We start from the raw sequence: 15,861 nt of genomic DNA, 5'->3' as shown, positions 1-15,861 counted from the left end.
TGTTAGGGTACAGGGCCTCTAAGGGTGGCACAATAAGTGCTGCAGCCCTTAGAGGCTTCCCCTGGTCACAAGGCCCTGGGTACCTAGGGTACCATTTACCAGGGGCTGACATGTGGCCAGGATTTGCCAATTTGGGTTTTAGGTTTTAGAGAAGGAACATAGGCCCTCAGTCAAAGTACATTCAGCAATTCAGCAAAAAGAGGGGGCATACCATGCAAGAAAGATGGCACTTTCTCACACCAATCTATGAAATAAACTATATTTTTATATAAGAGTTTAGACACTAGAACAAAACATATCCACAGGAAGGTTTAGGAGATATGGATTTTACAAAAAATAATAAATCCCAAAAAGTTTAGTCAACTGTGAACAAGCCTTGGCAAAGTAAATTAATTTGACACAAACTTTTTCAAAGAAAACTTAGGTAAGTGTCTATGCGGTCGGTTCAAAGTACTTGGAGCAACCCACTCCAGCAGGGAGCTAGTCAGGGAGACAATCAAGGTCTTAAAGAACAGTTATCTTCACAGAAGCAGTCCTCAGTTAGTAACAGGTACTTTATCCACGTTGCAATGGATTCTTATGGAGTGGTCCTGATGAAAGAGATGACAGATGCTGAAGATGCTCCAACGTTGCTGTGAAAGCTACGCCGTCGACGGAGGTCTTCCTGCAGGGATTCCTCGGTCCTCCAAGATGGTGGGGGGGCTGTTTTCAGCGTCGACATCCCACGAGGCCCTCTCTGGTCTGGCCGAAGTCCAATTGCCCGGTGTCATGGTCACAGGCCAATCTCTTCTGGGTCGATAACTTGGCTTTTGAGGGTCCCAGTACCTCTTAGACAAGCTCAGTGAGCCTGGGTGCTACTCTGTGCATCAGGTACTGGTGTTGCATGGTGGCAGTGCTAGTGACTTGAATACTTTGGGCTGCCAACTTGCCCCCCCAGGCTTCTTCAGCTGTTGTACTCCTGTGCTGAGAACAAGAGGCCAGTTGTGCTGGCCTTTGGAGTCTCTTGGCTTATTTGGGCTCTGAAAGAAGCTTCTGCTGACAGCATGCACAGTCTCTTTCTTCCCTAGCCACTAGATGCAGTCTTCGATGGTGCAGCCTCTCTTGCTGGTCCCTCAGTGTGGCAAAGTAGTCCTCCTTCAGTTCTTCTTTCAAGCCAGTTGAGATCTGAGGTCTGGGTACCAGGGGTGCCCCTCTTATGCTCGGAAAGTGCCCGTAGGGCAGGATGCAGTTGGCAGCCAATGGGCTACCAGGTTCCCTCCCACCTGGTGACCACTTCCTGTGGAAAGTGGCATCTGGCTATCCCAGGATGCAGAACTATGCCCACTCCCAAGATGGCGAGACTCCTCTCTCTCGATACTCAGACCTCCCTAGTCCACCCCTGGTGTATGGCTACCTCAGAGCTACAGGCCCCCAGGGAAACCAGTTTGGCACTGGTTTCCCCCATTTGCTCCCCGTGCTAGTCTATATGCCTAAACAATGGGGCAGCCCTCCTTCCTATTGTGACACATCTGCCCTTTGAATCCTGCCTCTTGGGGCTGTAACCTAAGTGGCTTCCTGCAGGAGGGAGTTAACGCCTCCCTGGAAGCAATCCCTTATTATTTTCCTTCCTGAGTCATTGGCATGTCTCTCCAGGAGGGCGGAAAGCAATCTCGTGGAACAGACTCCATGTGTGCCCAGGAAGGAACAGGTGTTTTAAAGGCAACAAAGTAGCAGGTTTGTAAACAAGTTACAGTAATTTCGACTTGCCATATAAGTTGGCTTAATGTAAAGAGTTGTTTACATGTTGGAGAGCCCACTTTGGTTGTACCATTCAGGAGTTAGCATAGCTGAGGGGTCAGCATGTAATCCTGTACTTGCCAAATGGGCAATCAAGTCTTTCTACAGTAAAAAGTGTGTTTTCACGTATTTACTGTCTGGACATGTAAACTACATGTCCTGCCTATATCATATGTTTAACCATGCTGTAGGACTTGGTGAGCCTGCCGGAGGAGTGATTTACACAGATGTACAGGGAAAATAGTGGCTTTGCCGTTGCTTCAACTTGGCTAGCAGTGCATGACTGCTCTGCAAGACTGTAGTGGCAGACTGGGTGACTTGTTTTACTTGGGGGGAACCTCCAGCCTGAGGTATCCCTCTAACTTACATGACCTGGGTACCAAGGTACCATATACTAAGGTAAGTTAGTCATTTCCAATTGGATACAGCCAATTCAACATACACTTTAGAGTCTGGGCACTGGTACTGTGGTCTGGTTAGCAGGCCTCAGTGCATTCTACGAGTCCAAAAGCCAATAGCACCAGTCAAAAACGGTGGTGGTGGCCAAAGGAATAGAGGCATTTTCTTACACTTACTATCAGAGATACTGATATGAATGCATTTAAGGGCTACTCTGATCAATGGCTGCAGCAATAGCAGATTCCATGGGGGGGGTTAACATTTTTAGTGTTCACTGGGGTAAAGTTGAAATCATTGGTGTTATGTCGAGTAGTGGTGGAGGGCTGGAAACTGGACAAATATTGCCCAAAGTGACTGGGAAATACTGTATCACACAGAACACATTCACCTTTACAGACAATAGCAGCATTGTTCCACAATATCTGCATAAATATTACTTTGTGGCACACACACTCAGAAGACATAGCAATGACTACATTATTCCATCTGTTGGACACACGCTACTGTGAGACACTAAAATGGCGTTCCAAAGAAACAGAACCCACCTGCTCCTGCTCAGCATCAAAGTCCTCATCTTCAGCTCCTATAATCTGGAGACCAGAGCGAGTGTGAGGGTTCACGATGCTTGACTGAGAATCCTGAGTGAACAGAAATAAACACATCTCTATTTGTTCAGAAAAGAAGAGTACATTGCTATGGAAGACTCAATTGTCTCTTGAGGATTCTATATTTATTTGTGATCAGAGCTATAAGACGACATGGGTTGGGGGGGGGGGTGGTCAGGAACTACTTTCCCCTACAGTAGGGATTTTTAGTAGCGACACAGAATGGGAATTACATAAATAATCTACAAGAGAGAAATACATCTGGAGAAATAAAAAAAGTTCTATCTTTAGAGAAGTGCTGTAAGAAACTGGATTTTTATTTGGGGTGGGTGACTACCCCACATTAAGGCATAATCAAAACCTGTGTCAGTCAAAAATCACCAAATTATCCTTAGCTCAGCCTCTGGTAGCTATGGCACAAAGCACACCGGCTTAACTGAGGGCAATGAGTAAAGTATTTATGAAATACAACAACAGTAATAAAGTCAAAATGCAAAACACTAAAAATTCCAAACCAAATTACAAAAATAAGCGTAAAACGTAAGCAAAATGACACCAAAATATTCAGTATGGTGACAGTTTTAAGTAAAAATAGCGCCAAGAAGCACAAAGTGCCAACGATAGTTGTAAGAAAGTGGATTATTAGGTGATGTGTTTGTGAGACCTCACCATGTACTAATGCCACAATCGCCATCAGGTCCAGTTAGGCTCTTTAAAAAAAACTCGTAGCCAAGTCCTGTGTAGCTGTGGCACAGAGTAGTCAGGCTTAGTCAAAGGAGAGGTGAAAAACAGGAGTACTAAAAAGAGTAAATAAGTATGAAACACAATTCAATAGAAACCAGGCACCAATGTATAAAAACAGGATATATTATTACCTTTAAATAGACACCTGTAGGAAGGTAGGATCCTTCTGCATGGTTAGACCCACTTTTTGCCTGGTGCAAAGCTGTTTTTGACTAGTCTGACTGGGATCCTGCTAATCAGGACCCCAGTCTCTCTCCTTTCTCCCTTAATTTGTTATATTCAGTACTTAGGTACATCTCAGATTGCATACTGGGGTATTCTGATCAGTCCCTAGTATATGGTACTAAGGTACCCTTGGCATAGGTACCCCCGAGGTCCCCCATGGGCTGAAGCACCTATTATGCCACCCATGGGAGACCATTCAGACTTTAACTACAGGCCTGACATTGCAGCCTGTGTAAGATGGTGCTAGCACCCCTTACTAAAGATATAGGTTTCCTATATCTAGGGTCACTGCACCTAAAACCTATAAGTCACCCATATAGCAGGCCTTTGCAATCCAGAAGGCAGGGTGCTTGGTTCTAAGGGTGAGGGTACCCTGCATGAGCAGGACACCCCTACAGCCTACGGAGTCCATTCTCCCGGATTGTAAGTGAAGCAGCCAAATATCAGAGAGGGGCACCACTTAATTAAGCGATGAGCATCTCGAAACTGGCTGCAACCAACCCTATCATGTTTGGTATCAAACATGTTGGAATCATACCACCAACACCGTAAACAGTGTGAGAGGTATGATTGCAAGCACTGGAAGAGCCCTCCGTTAGGCTCTCCATGCTCCCGGTACCAGTCTTCTAGACCCGGACAGCACAACATGGCTGCTGCCGACCACAGACACAATTCTGCCCTCCTGCAAGCTTGAGCAGGGGAAGGTAGAAACAATAGCTGTCCAGCAGCGGCACTTTCCTGAAGTCCTCCATTGTGTTCGACGGCTGTTTCCGATACCACTTCACACCTATGCACCCGACATCCCTGCTTTAGGTAACGTGGGTACTAGGGTGTCCACGGGTGGCGTGGCTCTCCAACCTTCTGTCTTCCACTGGGTTTCTTCAGGGTCCACTGGGAAGCTTCTTTTTTCTTACAACCGCAACTAACACGTTGATTTGTACAGAGAACGAGATTGTGTTCACACACAGCACATGATCTCCGCGAGGTTCCTATTCACTCACCTTGGGTGGTTCCTTGGGGACCCGGCACTTTACATCCTCTAGACCTTTGTCTTGACCATAGTCGTGGTTCTTATACCACTTTCTTAATATATGGTTTGGGCCCCCCTGGGGTTCACGGTGTATTCTTTGCTATTTACGTGATTTCTATGCATAGTATTGTGTGCCTTGTGCATATCTGCGGGTAGGAGATTTCTAAATGTGTTAGAGAGTACTATGTAATAAATACATATTTTTATAAATACCTTGTGTGGTTCTTTTTCTTTTAATCTATACCTATAATATTGCATTCTGGTAAAGCAAGCTGCTTTATACTTTTTCTGGACTAAGCCTAAAGGCTGTTCTCTACAGCTCCAAGAGCTTTCTATGGTTGTCTAAGAACTCCTAAATCACCATACGGGTTTTCTGGACTGGTACAGGATGTCCACTTACATACGTGCACATCAAATACCAGGCCAGCCTCTCACAGCACCAAAATGTCAAATCTATAGAGGGAAACCGGAGATATGATTTTTTCAAATGGTAAGTAAATCACTGCAGTTCTCTTGAAAAAGAATGCAATAAATCGTAAGTAAATGGTATAAGGGTTCAGGCCAATGGGCTAGAACAGCTACTAATCTTCACTTGGACAGGCCACAAAAGGTTGGGAGCTAGTCACAGGGACCACTTGGGTCCAGGGAGACAGTTATCTGTCCCCTCCGGATTGTTACTCTTTACTGTGGTCTAGCAAAGAAGTGGTCCTGATGTGGAGGAAACAGAATGTGATCTCAGGACTTGATCTCCCACAATGCACCAGTGGAGTTCAGCATAGGTTGAGTTGCCACTGGCCAACTGGTCTCCTGGTCACAGCTGTATAACCATAAGCAAATATTTCTTATTTGGGATACAGAGTCCACTTCGACTTTAGTCACAGATCTAACGACCATGGGGCACCTTGAGATGGTCAAGACTCCGCATCCCAGGCATCCAGTGGTAGGCAGGTGGGCTCTCGAGGGTGCAGGCTTCTTTACCTTTTGTAGCCCTGGTGCTCAACATAGGGCTAGCCACCTAGTCCAAGAGGTCACTTCTTCAGTACTGACACAAGTCGAACTCTTCTCCATGATTAGGCACAGGCCTCTTTGCTGGTCCCTCAGGTGCAGCAAGTGCACTCCAGTGTTTGGTACAGCCCCTCTTCACTTGTGAGAGGCAGCAGCAGGGCAGCCCTTCTGTCTTCTTTTTAGTTCAGTAGTGATCTAAGGACTCAGTGGAAGGGGTGCCACTGACATAAGATCTTTGCATTTGCGGGAGGTGAGGACTCACTAGCCAATGGGGCAACAGTTCCCACTTTCCATCACTTCCTAGGGGTTTGGCCAAAACAATTCTGTCTGAATCCAAGAGCGCTCAGATCTTCTTCCCTTCTGTGGAGATCTTGGCACACCCCTAGGGTGTACCCAGCAAAACAAGCCACTCCTTTTGGAAAACTGCTTCTACTAAGGTTTTCCCCCTCTGGAGAAGATTCCAGCCTGTCTGTCTGCCAGCATCGGAGCTAGCAGTCTGAGGTGTGATCGCCATTTGCTTTACGAAGGTGGTTGCTTCTTTGAACCTCGGTCATCTGTGGCCTCTGCCTGGTAGTCAACCTGCTGGAGGAAGTCACACCTTTACTTCCCACTAACACTTCTTTGTCCCCTATTCCTAGGAGTATTTCACACTTCCTAGCAAGGGGGCTAAACATGATGTCTCAAATGACAACTGCTGCATAAATAAGTTATGTCTGATCTCAGGTTTAATGTAACAATTAATTTGATACCATGGAATTATGTATTTGGCGGTCTCAAGTGGAAGTTAGCCTGTAGTGTGGTGGCTAGTAAAACAAAATGGTTACTTACCAGTAGGAGTAGTTTTGCAGCTTGAAACATTTTTGGGATTCACATGCTGTGCATTATTCCGCCATCTAGTGGTTGGGTCCGGAATTGTCTTTTTTTTTCTTTTATTTTTTGTGGTTGCTGTCGGCCACCATTTGGTGCCAGGTACGTCCCCTGAGTGATGTCAGACTGTATCCTGGAGGTCAATGTGCGTGGTGGCCATCTTCAGATTCTTTTTTCCGCCGTTGGGTCTGGAAGCAAGACGGGAAGCTCCGAAGAAAGTTTTTAGTTTTTCCCAGAAAAGACTTAAAAAGAAGACTAACATCGAAGGATCATCGAAGGAAAACCAAACGATCGACGGCGCACCCGAAGACAGGAGCAGGGCGTCCGATTAAACACCAAGGGACCAATCCGGTCCACAAATGGGGAGGTAGGGGTCGTGGAGAATACCCCTTTCAAATTCTGCCCCAAGTGACACCACAAGTACGTCAGACGGTATCCTGGAGGTCGACGTGCATGGTGGCTATCTTTTTTCTTTGGTTTGTAATCTTTGAGATGGTTTTAATAAACAGTGATGTAGTCCTTTACTTCCCCACCTGTTTGTTGTCCTTGTAGGGGAGGCCGGGTGGGTCGCATGTGAATCCAGGAAATTCTTCAAGCTGCAAAGCTACTCCTACTGGTAAGTAACCATTTCGTTTTGCAGCGTGAATCCTTTTCTGGATTCACATGCTGTGCATTAGATTATGTAGCGGTTTCTCCCGACTTGGGGAGGCTGTGGTGAAAAGAAGACTTTGGAATCAGGTGTTGGAGCACCCTCTGTCCAATTTGAGCTTTCTTATTCATCTCTATGTCCACACAGTAATGGTTTGTAAAGGTGTGTGGTGATGCCCATGTTGCTGCTGCGCAGATGGAATCAATGGGTACATTGGCCATAAATGCAAGCATTGCTACCTTCTTTCTAGTGGAGTGAGCTGTTGGTTGCATTATTAGTTCCATAACATATCTGGATAGCTTGTACTAGCCATCTTGCAATAGTTGCTCGTGACCACATATCCTGTGTTGGTATGCAAGTGTGCAACAAAACATTGTTTTGTTTTTCTTATTTTTTATTTTTTCTGCAAGTAGTACAGTAAAGCTCTCCTAACATCCAGGGTATGAAGGCTTCTTTCTGCTTTAGTTTCTGGGTTTTTAAAGAAAACTGGTAGCAGGATGTTTTGATTTAAGTGATACTTGGATACCACCTTAGGCAAGAATTGTGGGTTTGTTTTCAAGATCACTATCCTTGTGGATCTGTAAATAGGGTTCTTGTCTTGTTCACTTACTCCGTGTAGTGATGTTATAGCAATGAGAAAGGCCGTCTTTAGGGTAATATGTTTGATGTCTGCTGCATGCATGGGCTCAAAGGGTTTTTTCATTATTTGCGAGAGTGCTGTATTTAAGCTCCATGTTGGTACAGGTGCAGCTCTTTGTGGAGCTATTCTCTTGGCTCCCTCTAGGAATCTTTTTATGACTGGTCTAGTAAAAAAAAGCTTCTGCGTGATTTTCCTCTCGTGTATGCCACTATGGCAGCAAGGCTTGAAAAATTGATGTTGCTGTCCAAGAGGTAACTAAGATATGTGATAACAGTTTCTTGTGTCTTTATGGAACTGGTCCTGTTGTTTGCGATGCACCATGTGGTATATTGCTTCCATTTTGCTGTATAGCATTTCCTTGTGGATTGTTTCCTTGCCTCTTTGAGTACTTCCATGGTTCTTAACGGTAGATGGAGATGACCAAATTCCATGTATTCAGGTGCCAAGCTGCTAGTTGCAGTGTTGCTGGTTCCGGGTGAAATATTTGGCCGTGTTGCATTGTCAGCAGGTCTTTTTCTGTTTTGATCCTGATCATTTCTCCCTTGGATAGTTCTAGGAGAGTAGAGTACCATGTTTGCCTTGGCCAATGAGGGGCAATAAGAATCATATTTGTTCCTGGCTCCTTTGCCTTTTGTAGCACCCTTTGCAATAGGGGTATTGGTGGAAATTGTTGCAAACAAGTCCAACACTGGTGTTCCCCAGATCTGGAATAGGTACTGAATAGTTGTTTTTTTCAGCTCCCATTCGTGAGAGCAAGTGTTCTGTCTGCTCAGTTGGTCTGCTGTGATGTTGTCTACTCCTGGTAGATATATTGTCTGTAGATGGATCTTTTGGGGTATTGCCCAATGCCAGATTTCCTGGGCCAGTTTGCTCAGTGGAAAGGACCTTGTTCCACCTTGTTTGTTGAGGAAGAACATTGTGGTTGTATTGTCTGTTTGTATTAGAACTGTTTTCCTATGAATATGTTTCTGGAACACCTTGAGTGCCAGAAAAACTGTTTTCATCTCCAGGAAATTGTTGTGTTTGGTGGAGTCCTGTTTTTTAGCTGGTTGAGATGTTCTCCCAATCCGTTGAGGGATGCATCTGTAGTGATTGTCACAGATGGAGTTGGGTCCCTGAAAGGTCTCCCCTGTGCTATGTTGGATGCCCACCATTGTGTCTCTGCTTGCACGCTTTGTGTAAGAACCATTAGATCCTCCCAACTTCCTGTGGCTTGTGACCAGCTGTTGTTGAGCCATTCCTGAAACGGGTGCACGAGTAGGCGAGCGTGAGGGATAAGTGGGATACATGATGCCATCATGCCCATTAGTTTCATAACCTTCGTGACTGTCAGAGACTGTCCCCTCTGAAGAGAGGGCTGTTTTGTGGTGGATAGCTTGTGTGGGATAGCCCTGGCGTTAAATGTGTTTAGTCTTACTAAAAGGAAGTTTTTTTCTCTTTCTGGTGTTGTTGATGATTTCTTGTAGTTTATTGAGAAACCCAGTCTTTGTAGAGTTTGAATTGTCTTTTGAACATAATTGAGACATGTCTGTCTTGTGCGTCCCCTTATTAGCTAATCGTCTAGGTAGGGGTAGACATGGATCTTGTCTCTTCTTAGATGTGCCGCCACTGCGGCTAGACACTTTGTGAACACTCGTGGGGCTAATTTTAAGCCGAACTGAAGTACCTTCAATTGGTAGTGTGTCTTGTAGTGCAGGAACCGCTGGTATTTTCTGTGCTTTTTGTACATAGGGATATGTAAATAGGTGTCTTTTAGATCTATTGTTGCCAAATAATACTTCTTTTGGATTTGCGGGAGTATTTCTTGAAGTGTACACATTTTGAAGTGTTGCGTCAGTATGAATTTGTTTATGAATTTTAAGTCCAAGATTGGCCTTAGAGTTAGATCCTGTTTCGGTACTCTTTCTCTGCCATTCCCTCTCCCTCGAAAGGGCTGCTTCTGCTGTTGCTGCCACCCTTGGTAGCTAGACTATTGTCCCAACTGCTGGTTTTGGTTTTGTCCTTGAGATTGCTGTGGCATTTGTTGTCCTTGACCAAAGCCCCCTCTACATGTGGTTTTCCTGTTAGAGAAGCCTCTTCTTTTAAAAGAACCTCTTTGTTGTAGGGCTCCCATTGCCCTTGCTGTTTCATTGTCCTTTTTAATTTGTTGAAGGGATTCGTCTACTTCTTTCCCAAACAGAGCTTCTCCGTTAAAAGGTCTGTTGATGATTGATGTTTGGACCTCTTGTTTAAAGCTAGCTATTCTGAGCCAGGCATGCCGTCTGAGGATTGTTCCAGTGCACATTTGCCTGCTGGCAGTGTCTGCTGCATCTAGGGCTGACTTAAGGACTGCTAGCCACATTTTTTCCTTCCTGGACAATAGATTTTACTCTCTTTCTGTCCTCTGAGAGTTTGTTTAGAAGCTCTTCGATTTCATTCCACTGTTGGTGGCCATATCTGTTTAACAGGGCATTTGAGTTGGCAATGCGCCACTGAGTTGCAGCTTTTTTTCCCCCAACCTTCTCCCCACCATATCCATCCTTTTACTTTCTTTCTCTGGTGGAGGCCCTGTGTTGGAGACTGCGTTTGCTCTACCTCTGGCCGTGGTTACAATGATGGAGTCAGGTATAGTACTTCCTTGTATGTATTTTGGGTCCTTTGAAGAGGGCTTATATTGTTTGCCCCACTCTGGGAGTTACTCCTTTGTTTGAGTCTGGCTCTTTAAAGGCTTCTTTACCCTGATCCAGGATACTTAGTAACATGGGTAGGTATTGTGTCCCTTTAGTTGCAGGTGCTAGTGTTTCCAGCAGGAAACGTGCCCCCGTTCTCTTCCTCCAGAGGAATCCCAAATTGGTTTGCTGTCCTTTTTACTGCCTCATTGTAGAAAGCAATGTCATCTGGGGGTGATGCTTTTGAAGGGTAGTTGCAGATCTCTTCTTCTGGGATCTCAGTGTCGAGATCGTTCCATGTGTCCTCGAAGTTTTCTGAGTTTTCCTCTTCCTCCCGGACGTCTCCATATTCCTCGGGGTCTTCGCCTCAAGGTTCTGGTGTTGGTGGGGAGTCGAAGATCCCTTCTTCCACCCACTCAGCATCTTCTGCCTCTTCGGCGTCGACGTTTTCCAGCTCTGGTTCGACGGCACATGCTTTAGGAATTCGAAAATCCTTTAGTGCCATTTCCTCTTCAAGTCTTCTACTTTTCTTTTCGACCTAAAGGGCCCTCTCGGCGGACTTTCTCTTCTTTTCAGCATCGATGTTACTTTTCGGGAATGTTGTGCCCTTTTTTGCGGGTTCGGTGTCGACCCTTGGCTTTGGTGCCTTTTGAAATCTTCCCTCTTTGGTAATCTTTGGGTGGGTTCCGTGGGATTCTTTTGATCGCGGCTGACCCTCGATCGCCTTCTTGCTCGGCGTCGGGGCTGCCTTGGGCGTTTTATGTTTGTGGGCCTTCGGTTCCGATGGATCTTTATGTCTTACCTTGTCCGTCTTCTTTATCGACTCCTTTGCCTTCTTTTCAGCGTGGATTTTTTCGGAGTCCTTTTCCATTATTTCGTCGTTTGATCCTTCGTGTGTCGATTCCGCTGGAGCCCCATGCTCCTCTTCATCGTTGGAGAAATCCATGTCTCTCATGGAAGGTTTCTTCGACGGCTGAGACATTGTGGCGTAGTGGGCCTGTCTTTGCTGGGGCAGCTGTTGCGCTTTACAAGTTGTGGTAACATTAACATTTGGTTTCGGCGTGTCCGGAGCGTTTTCGGCTGGAATGCTGCACAGGCCTCGCAATCCTTGTCTTGATGGTCCTTCGGTATGCACAGGTTGCACACGTCGTGTAGGTCACGCTGTGCGTACTTGTGGTGGCACTTGGGGCAGAATTTGAAAGGGGTATTCTCCATGACCCCTACCTCACCATTTGTGGACCGGATTGGTCCATTGGTGTTTAAAGGACGCCCTGCTCCTGTCTTTGGGTGCGGCGTCGATCATTCGTGTTTCCTTCAATGCTCCTTCTATGCTAGTCTTCTTTTTAAGTCTTTTCAGGGAAAAACGAAAAACTTTCTTTGGAGCTTCCTGTCTTGCTTCGAGACCCAACGGCGGAAAAAAGAATCTGAAGATGGCCACTACGCAAGTTGACCTCCAGGATACAGTCCGACGTCACTCAGGGAACGTACCTGGCACCAAATGGTGGTTGACAGCGACCAAAAAAAATAAAAACAATTCCGGACCCAACCACTAGATGGCGGAATAATGCACAGTATGTGAATCCAGAAAAGGATTCACGCTGCAAAACTCTATTTTAACCAATAGGGCCACTTGCCTTACTACAGCGAAAATGGCAATTTTGTTTCTTACCGTCAGGGTACATCAAACCTGTGAGGAACATGCCTTTCTTTTAAATATATAACACCCTTCCTCCTAGACTACCAAGGCCTACACTAGGGGTGACTTAATAATATTAAAAAGGAAAGTCTTGACTTGGCAAGAGTTTTTTTTTTGCTATGTAGAATGGGCTGCAGCGACAGGCCTAGGATCACGTTTTCACCATTGTCACTGTTGTGGTGGAACAATTTAGATCTGCAGCACACTAGTGACTAGCCCTGGGTACCTCTTGTATGGTATACTATGGACTTAGAGGTAAGTTACAAAAGTGAATTGTGTATTGATCAATTGTACACAGCTTTGAGGGACAGAGCACATGCATTGAGGTCTGGACAGCAGGATCTAGTGCATTACAGAATCGAAAAACAGCAGCATCATACCAAAATTTGGGGATGTGATCATACAAAAAGATGCACAAGTCAATGGTCACAGTAGACAGCAGGGACCCAGGTGCAATTTGAGTTTGGTTAATCAGGTTAATCCTCATTAAACATTTAACCTTCTGACTTTAGTCCTTCAAGTCCCAATCCACTCAGAGAACCACAAGGTGTCAGGCAGAGGCCAAGCAGCCGGGCCTAGTCCAGGTCCACTTATTTCAATGGTCAGCTGGACAGTTACAAGCAAAGACCCCTTGTAGCTTGTTGTGTTCCTTATGCTTTAACAGCAGGTCAATCTTATGACCCTTGGAGTTAACATTGTTTTCCTGGATCTAAGGGGAAGCACAGGTCCAATCTTCTAGGCTCTTCTCAAGTCACAGACAGCAGGTTCATTCCTCTTCTGACCTTCCTTTGTTTCATGTGTGCCCCCCAATGTTATAAGTGCAAGTCCAGCAGCCTGACAACCAAGATTTTTCACTGTAGTGTCAAAAAGAGGCCCACTGTGATTAGAGGCTACCTGACTCGGGGAACAAAGGATGGGCCATGCCCAGGTGTCAGCCAACATTAGCCTGCGACAGGGGAGTACTCTGAAGTTAAGCCAGTTCCTGATGCCAATTACAATGGCCACTCAGTAAAGGGAACAACACTACCTCCGAACACCAAAGCCTTTATTTTCTGCTTTAGTAGTATTCACACCTCTTTAAATACTATATTGGCTGGCTGAAGTGGGAGAGAAATGCAAAAGGGCATCAAGAGGCTTTAGGCAGATTAAAGGTAACTTTCTAAAAGTAACTTTTCCTTCAAATTTATAAAAAGAAAGATCAGGCTTTGCCACTGAATTGAATTTTTAATGATTATAAAAATAGTTGATTTTTCTAGCAATTTCCTGACCGAATTATCATTATAAAATGTAATCATGCTACCCCTCTTTTCCTATGGAACAGCCATCCTTGATACCAATGAAAACAGTGTTGGGGCTTTTTCATAGTAAGTACATATTTGAGATCAAATTCTTACATGTCCCTCTTTTAAATACCATGCACCTTGCCTTGTAGGATAGAAGGCCAAAAGGGGTTATGTTGACAGTAAAATTGGAAGTTTAAAACTGCAACAGCAAGGATACAAATGCCAGGCCGGCAGTCATGTTTGCACGATCACTGTAGTGGACTGAACTATGGGTGCTGCAATCCACTACTGGCATTTAAGTTACAGGCGCTGGGTACCCTTAATACAATACATTAAGGACTTACAGGCAAGCTAAACATGTCAATTTGGGTATGCCAATTTCATCATGTTGAGAGGGGGAGCAAAGGAACGTTATCACTATTTAAGAGGGGTAAAGTGCACAATTCTACAGCCAGCAAAAATATAGGCTGTAGCAAAAGGCGAAAACTCTGGGATGACACTACAGATAGGGCAAGTTACCTACAACTACCTGTCCATGTGATTTCAATACGTTGAGCTCCTTACCAAAGAGATAATCCATACAACAGGCTAGGCAGGAATATTATGGGACTCTATTCTAGGGAAAGATGGAGGTCTAACTGGATCCCACTGCATGATCTGATTGCATCCTGCAGAATAAAGCAAGTCTGTATGCCTGCACTTTATTGGGGGATACTTAACAAACATATTATGTTCAGAGGAAGGCCTATAACTTTTCCCTGTCACAGGGACGAAGAAGAACAGATTGAAATATGATATATGAAATCTCTGTTAAAAGACCATACTAGTAAACCACAGTGACCCACATCAGAGTAGAGGTTATGTCACAAGATCTTTCAAAGGAAAATCTAAGCCAATAGACCCTGCTGTAACAAACTGATCACACAGTGACTGGACAATTTTCCAATGCCAGTTCTCTTTAAGTGTATGAAACATCTGCAATTATTTCTTACTGTAGCAGGTGTTGATTCTAATTCCTGTCCCAAACTGAAAGATGGATGTTTCCTATGACAAGACCTGTTACAGGACACAAAGCATGGATGCCATGCAGTGAAAATTATTTCACTAAAAAGAATGTGTACACAAAATGTGCTCTGTGTGCATCCTAACACTGGGCATAAGACAAACTTGCTAGTGGAATAGAATGAGGCTTAAAGGATAAGTCTCACACTCACAGTATCATGAAGCTCACTCTTTTCTGGACTTTCTTCAACAGCAAGTTTCTCCTTAAGGCAGCTCCTTGGACTCTGAAGAACGATAAAGAGCAAGCACATAGGACAAAGACAGATCATCAGTTCTAATCTGTCACATCTCGGAATGTTAGGTGAGTTTTACACAAAAGTAACAGTGTAGGGTATGGAAGTGCTGAGAGAGAGTTCAAAGATGTGAGCTATGATTTGTTGCTAAAGCACAGTTTCATGTCCTGACACACCACGGTTGAGATGTTTGTAAAGACATAAACCAATAAATAGCAATAGGGGAAGGTCAGGTTCTATAGATGAACGGACAATAGTCATTGCACAACTCACATCAGTGTTTTCGCTGCTTGGACATGACCCTTCTATGCTGCTGTAGTCTGTCTTCACTATTTCATCACTGCAGTCTGCCTCCATCTCACTGATTTGCAGAGAATCTGTGCCAAGTCTGCAGGCCCACATGCTATCCTAAGAAAGAGAGAAAAACATACTGCTCAGATACATTCACTGGATACTACTACAAGAAGCGGACCCCCACAGCACCAAACACCCACCGAGATCCTGGAGTGAGTAGCAGAAAACTGGGGCAATGACTTAAAGAAAGTGAATGAATTGGACGGAAATTGTAAGACTGGGAGGAGTTGTCGAGTTACGCGGGACTCCACGAAGTGACAAAAAAAACTCCACGGAGCTACGCAGAGTTCCACAAGCAGTGGAGTGCATTAGGATCAAGCTGTTTACTGTGATTTTGAGCGCCAGGTGTTTGTCCCACGTTGAAAATTAATCGCTAACAGCACCGTGAGCAGCGCAAGAGGGCTCAGCTTCCTTTCTGTTGCTTGAGTAGATTTCTCAATGTGAACGGAATGTTTCTCAACACAAGTTGTTGCGACCTGCTGCAACCACTCGCATTGAAAATCCGACCACCAGCGTTCAGAAATCTTGCCCGGAGGTTGATTTTCCTCACTCACCCTCGCCAAACTAGATCTTGGCGAGTGCAAGCAAGGAAAAATCCCGGCGTGAGGTGGATTTTCCTCGCTCGCCAACTTGACGTTGCCGAGC

The 15,861-nt window shown here is 45.0% G+C and overlaps 1 protein-coding gene across 2 annotated transcripts in view; it reads right to left on the bottom strand.

Moving 5' to 3' along the window:
* Positions 1-15,861, bottom strand: part of ARHGEF12 (Rho guanine nucleotide exchange factor 12) — a 715,358-nt gene that overhangs the window by 517,621 nt on the left and 181,876 nt on the right. For both annotated transcript variants that reach the window (XM_085645963.1, XM_085645964.1), the window contains 3 exons: positions 15,136-15,270; positions 14,782-14,853; positions 2,721-2,813 (listed from right to left, as the gene is read on the bottom strand). In XM_085645963.1, the coding sequence (XP_085502089.1) occupies positions 2,721-2,813; positions 14,782-14,853; positions 15,136-15,270 (300 nt within the window). The remainder of the gene's footprint in view (positions 1-2,720; positions 2,814-14,781; positions 14,854-15,135; positions 15,271-15,861) is intronic.

Source organism: Triturus cristatus, chromosome 3_1, assembly GCF_964204655.1.
Source record: "Triturus cristatus chromosome 3_1, aTriCri1.1, whole genome shotgun sequence".
NCBI classification, from domain to species: Eukaryota; Metazoa; Chordata; class Amphibia; order Caudata; family Salamandridae; genus Triturus; species Triturus cristatus.
Note: the sequence above shows the minus strand (reverse complement) of the source record. Positions and strands in the feature narration are given on the sequence as shown.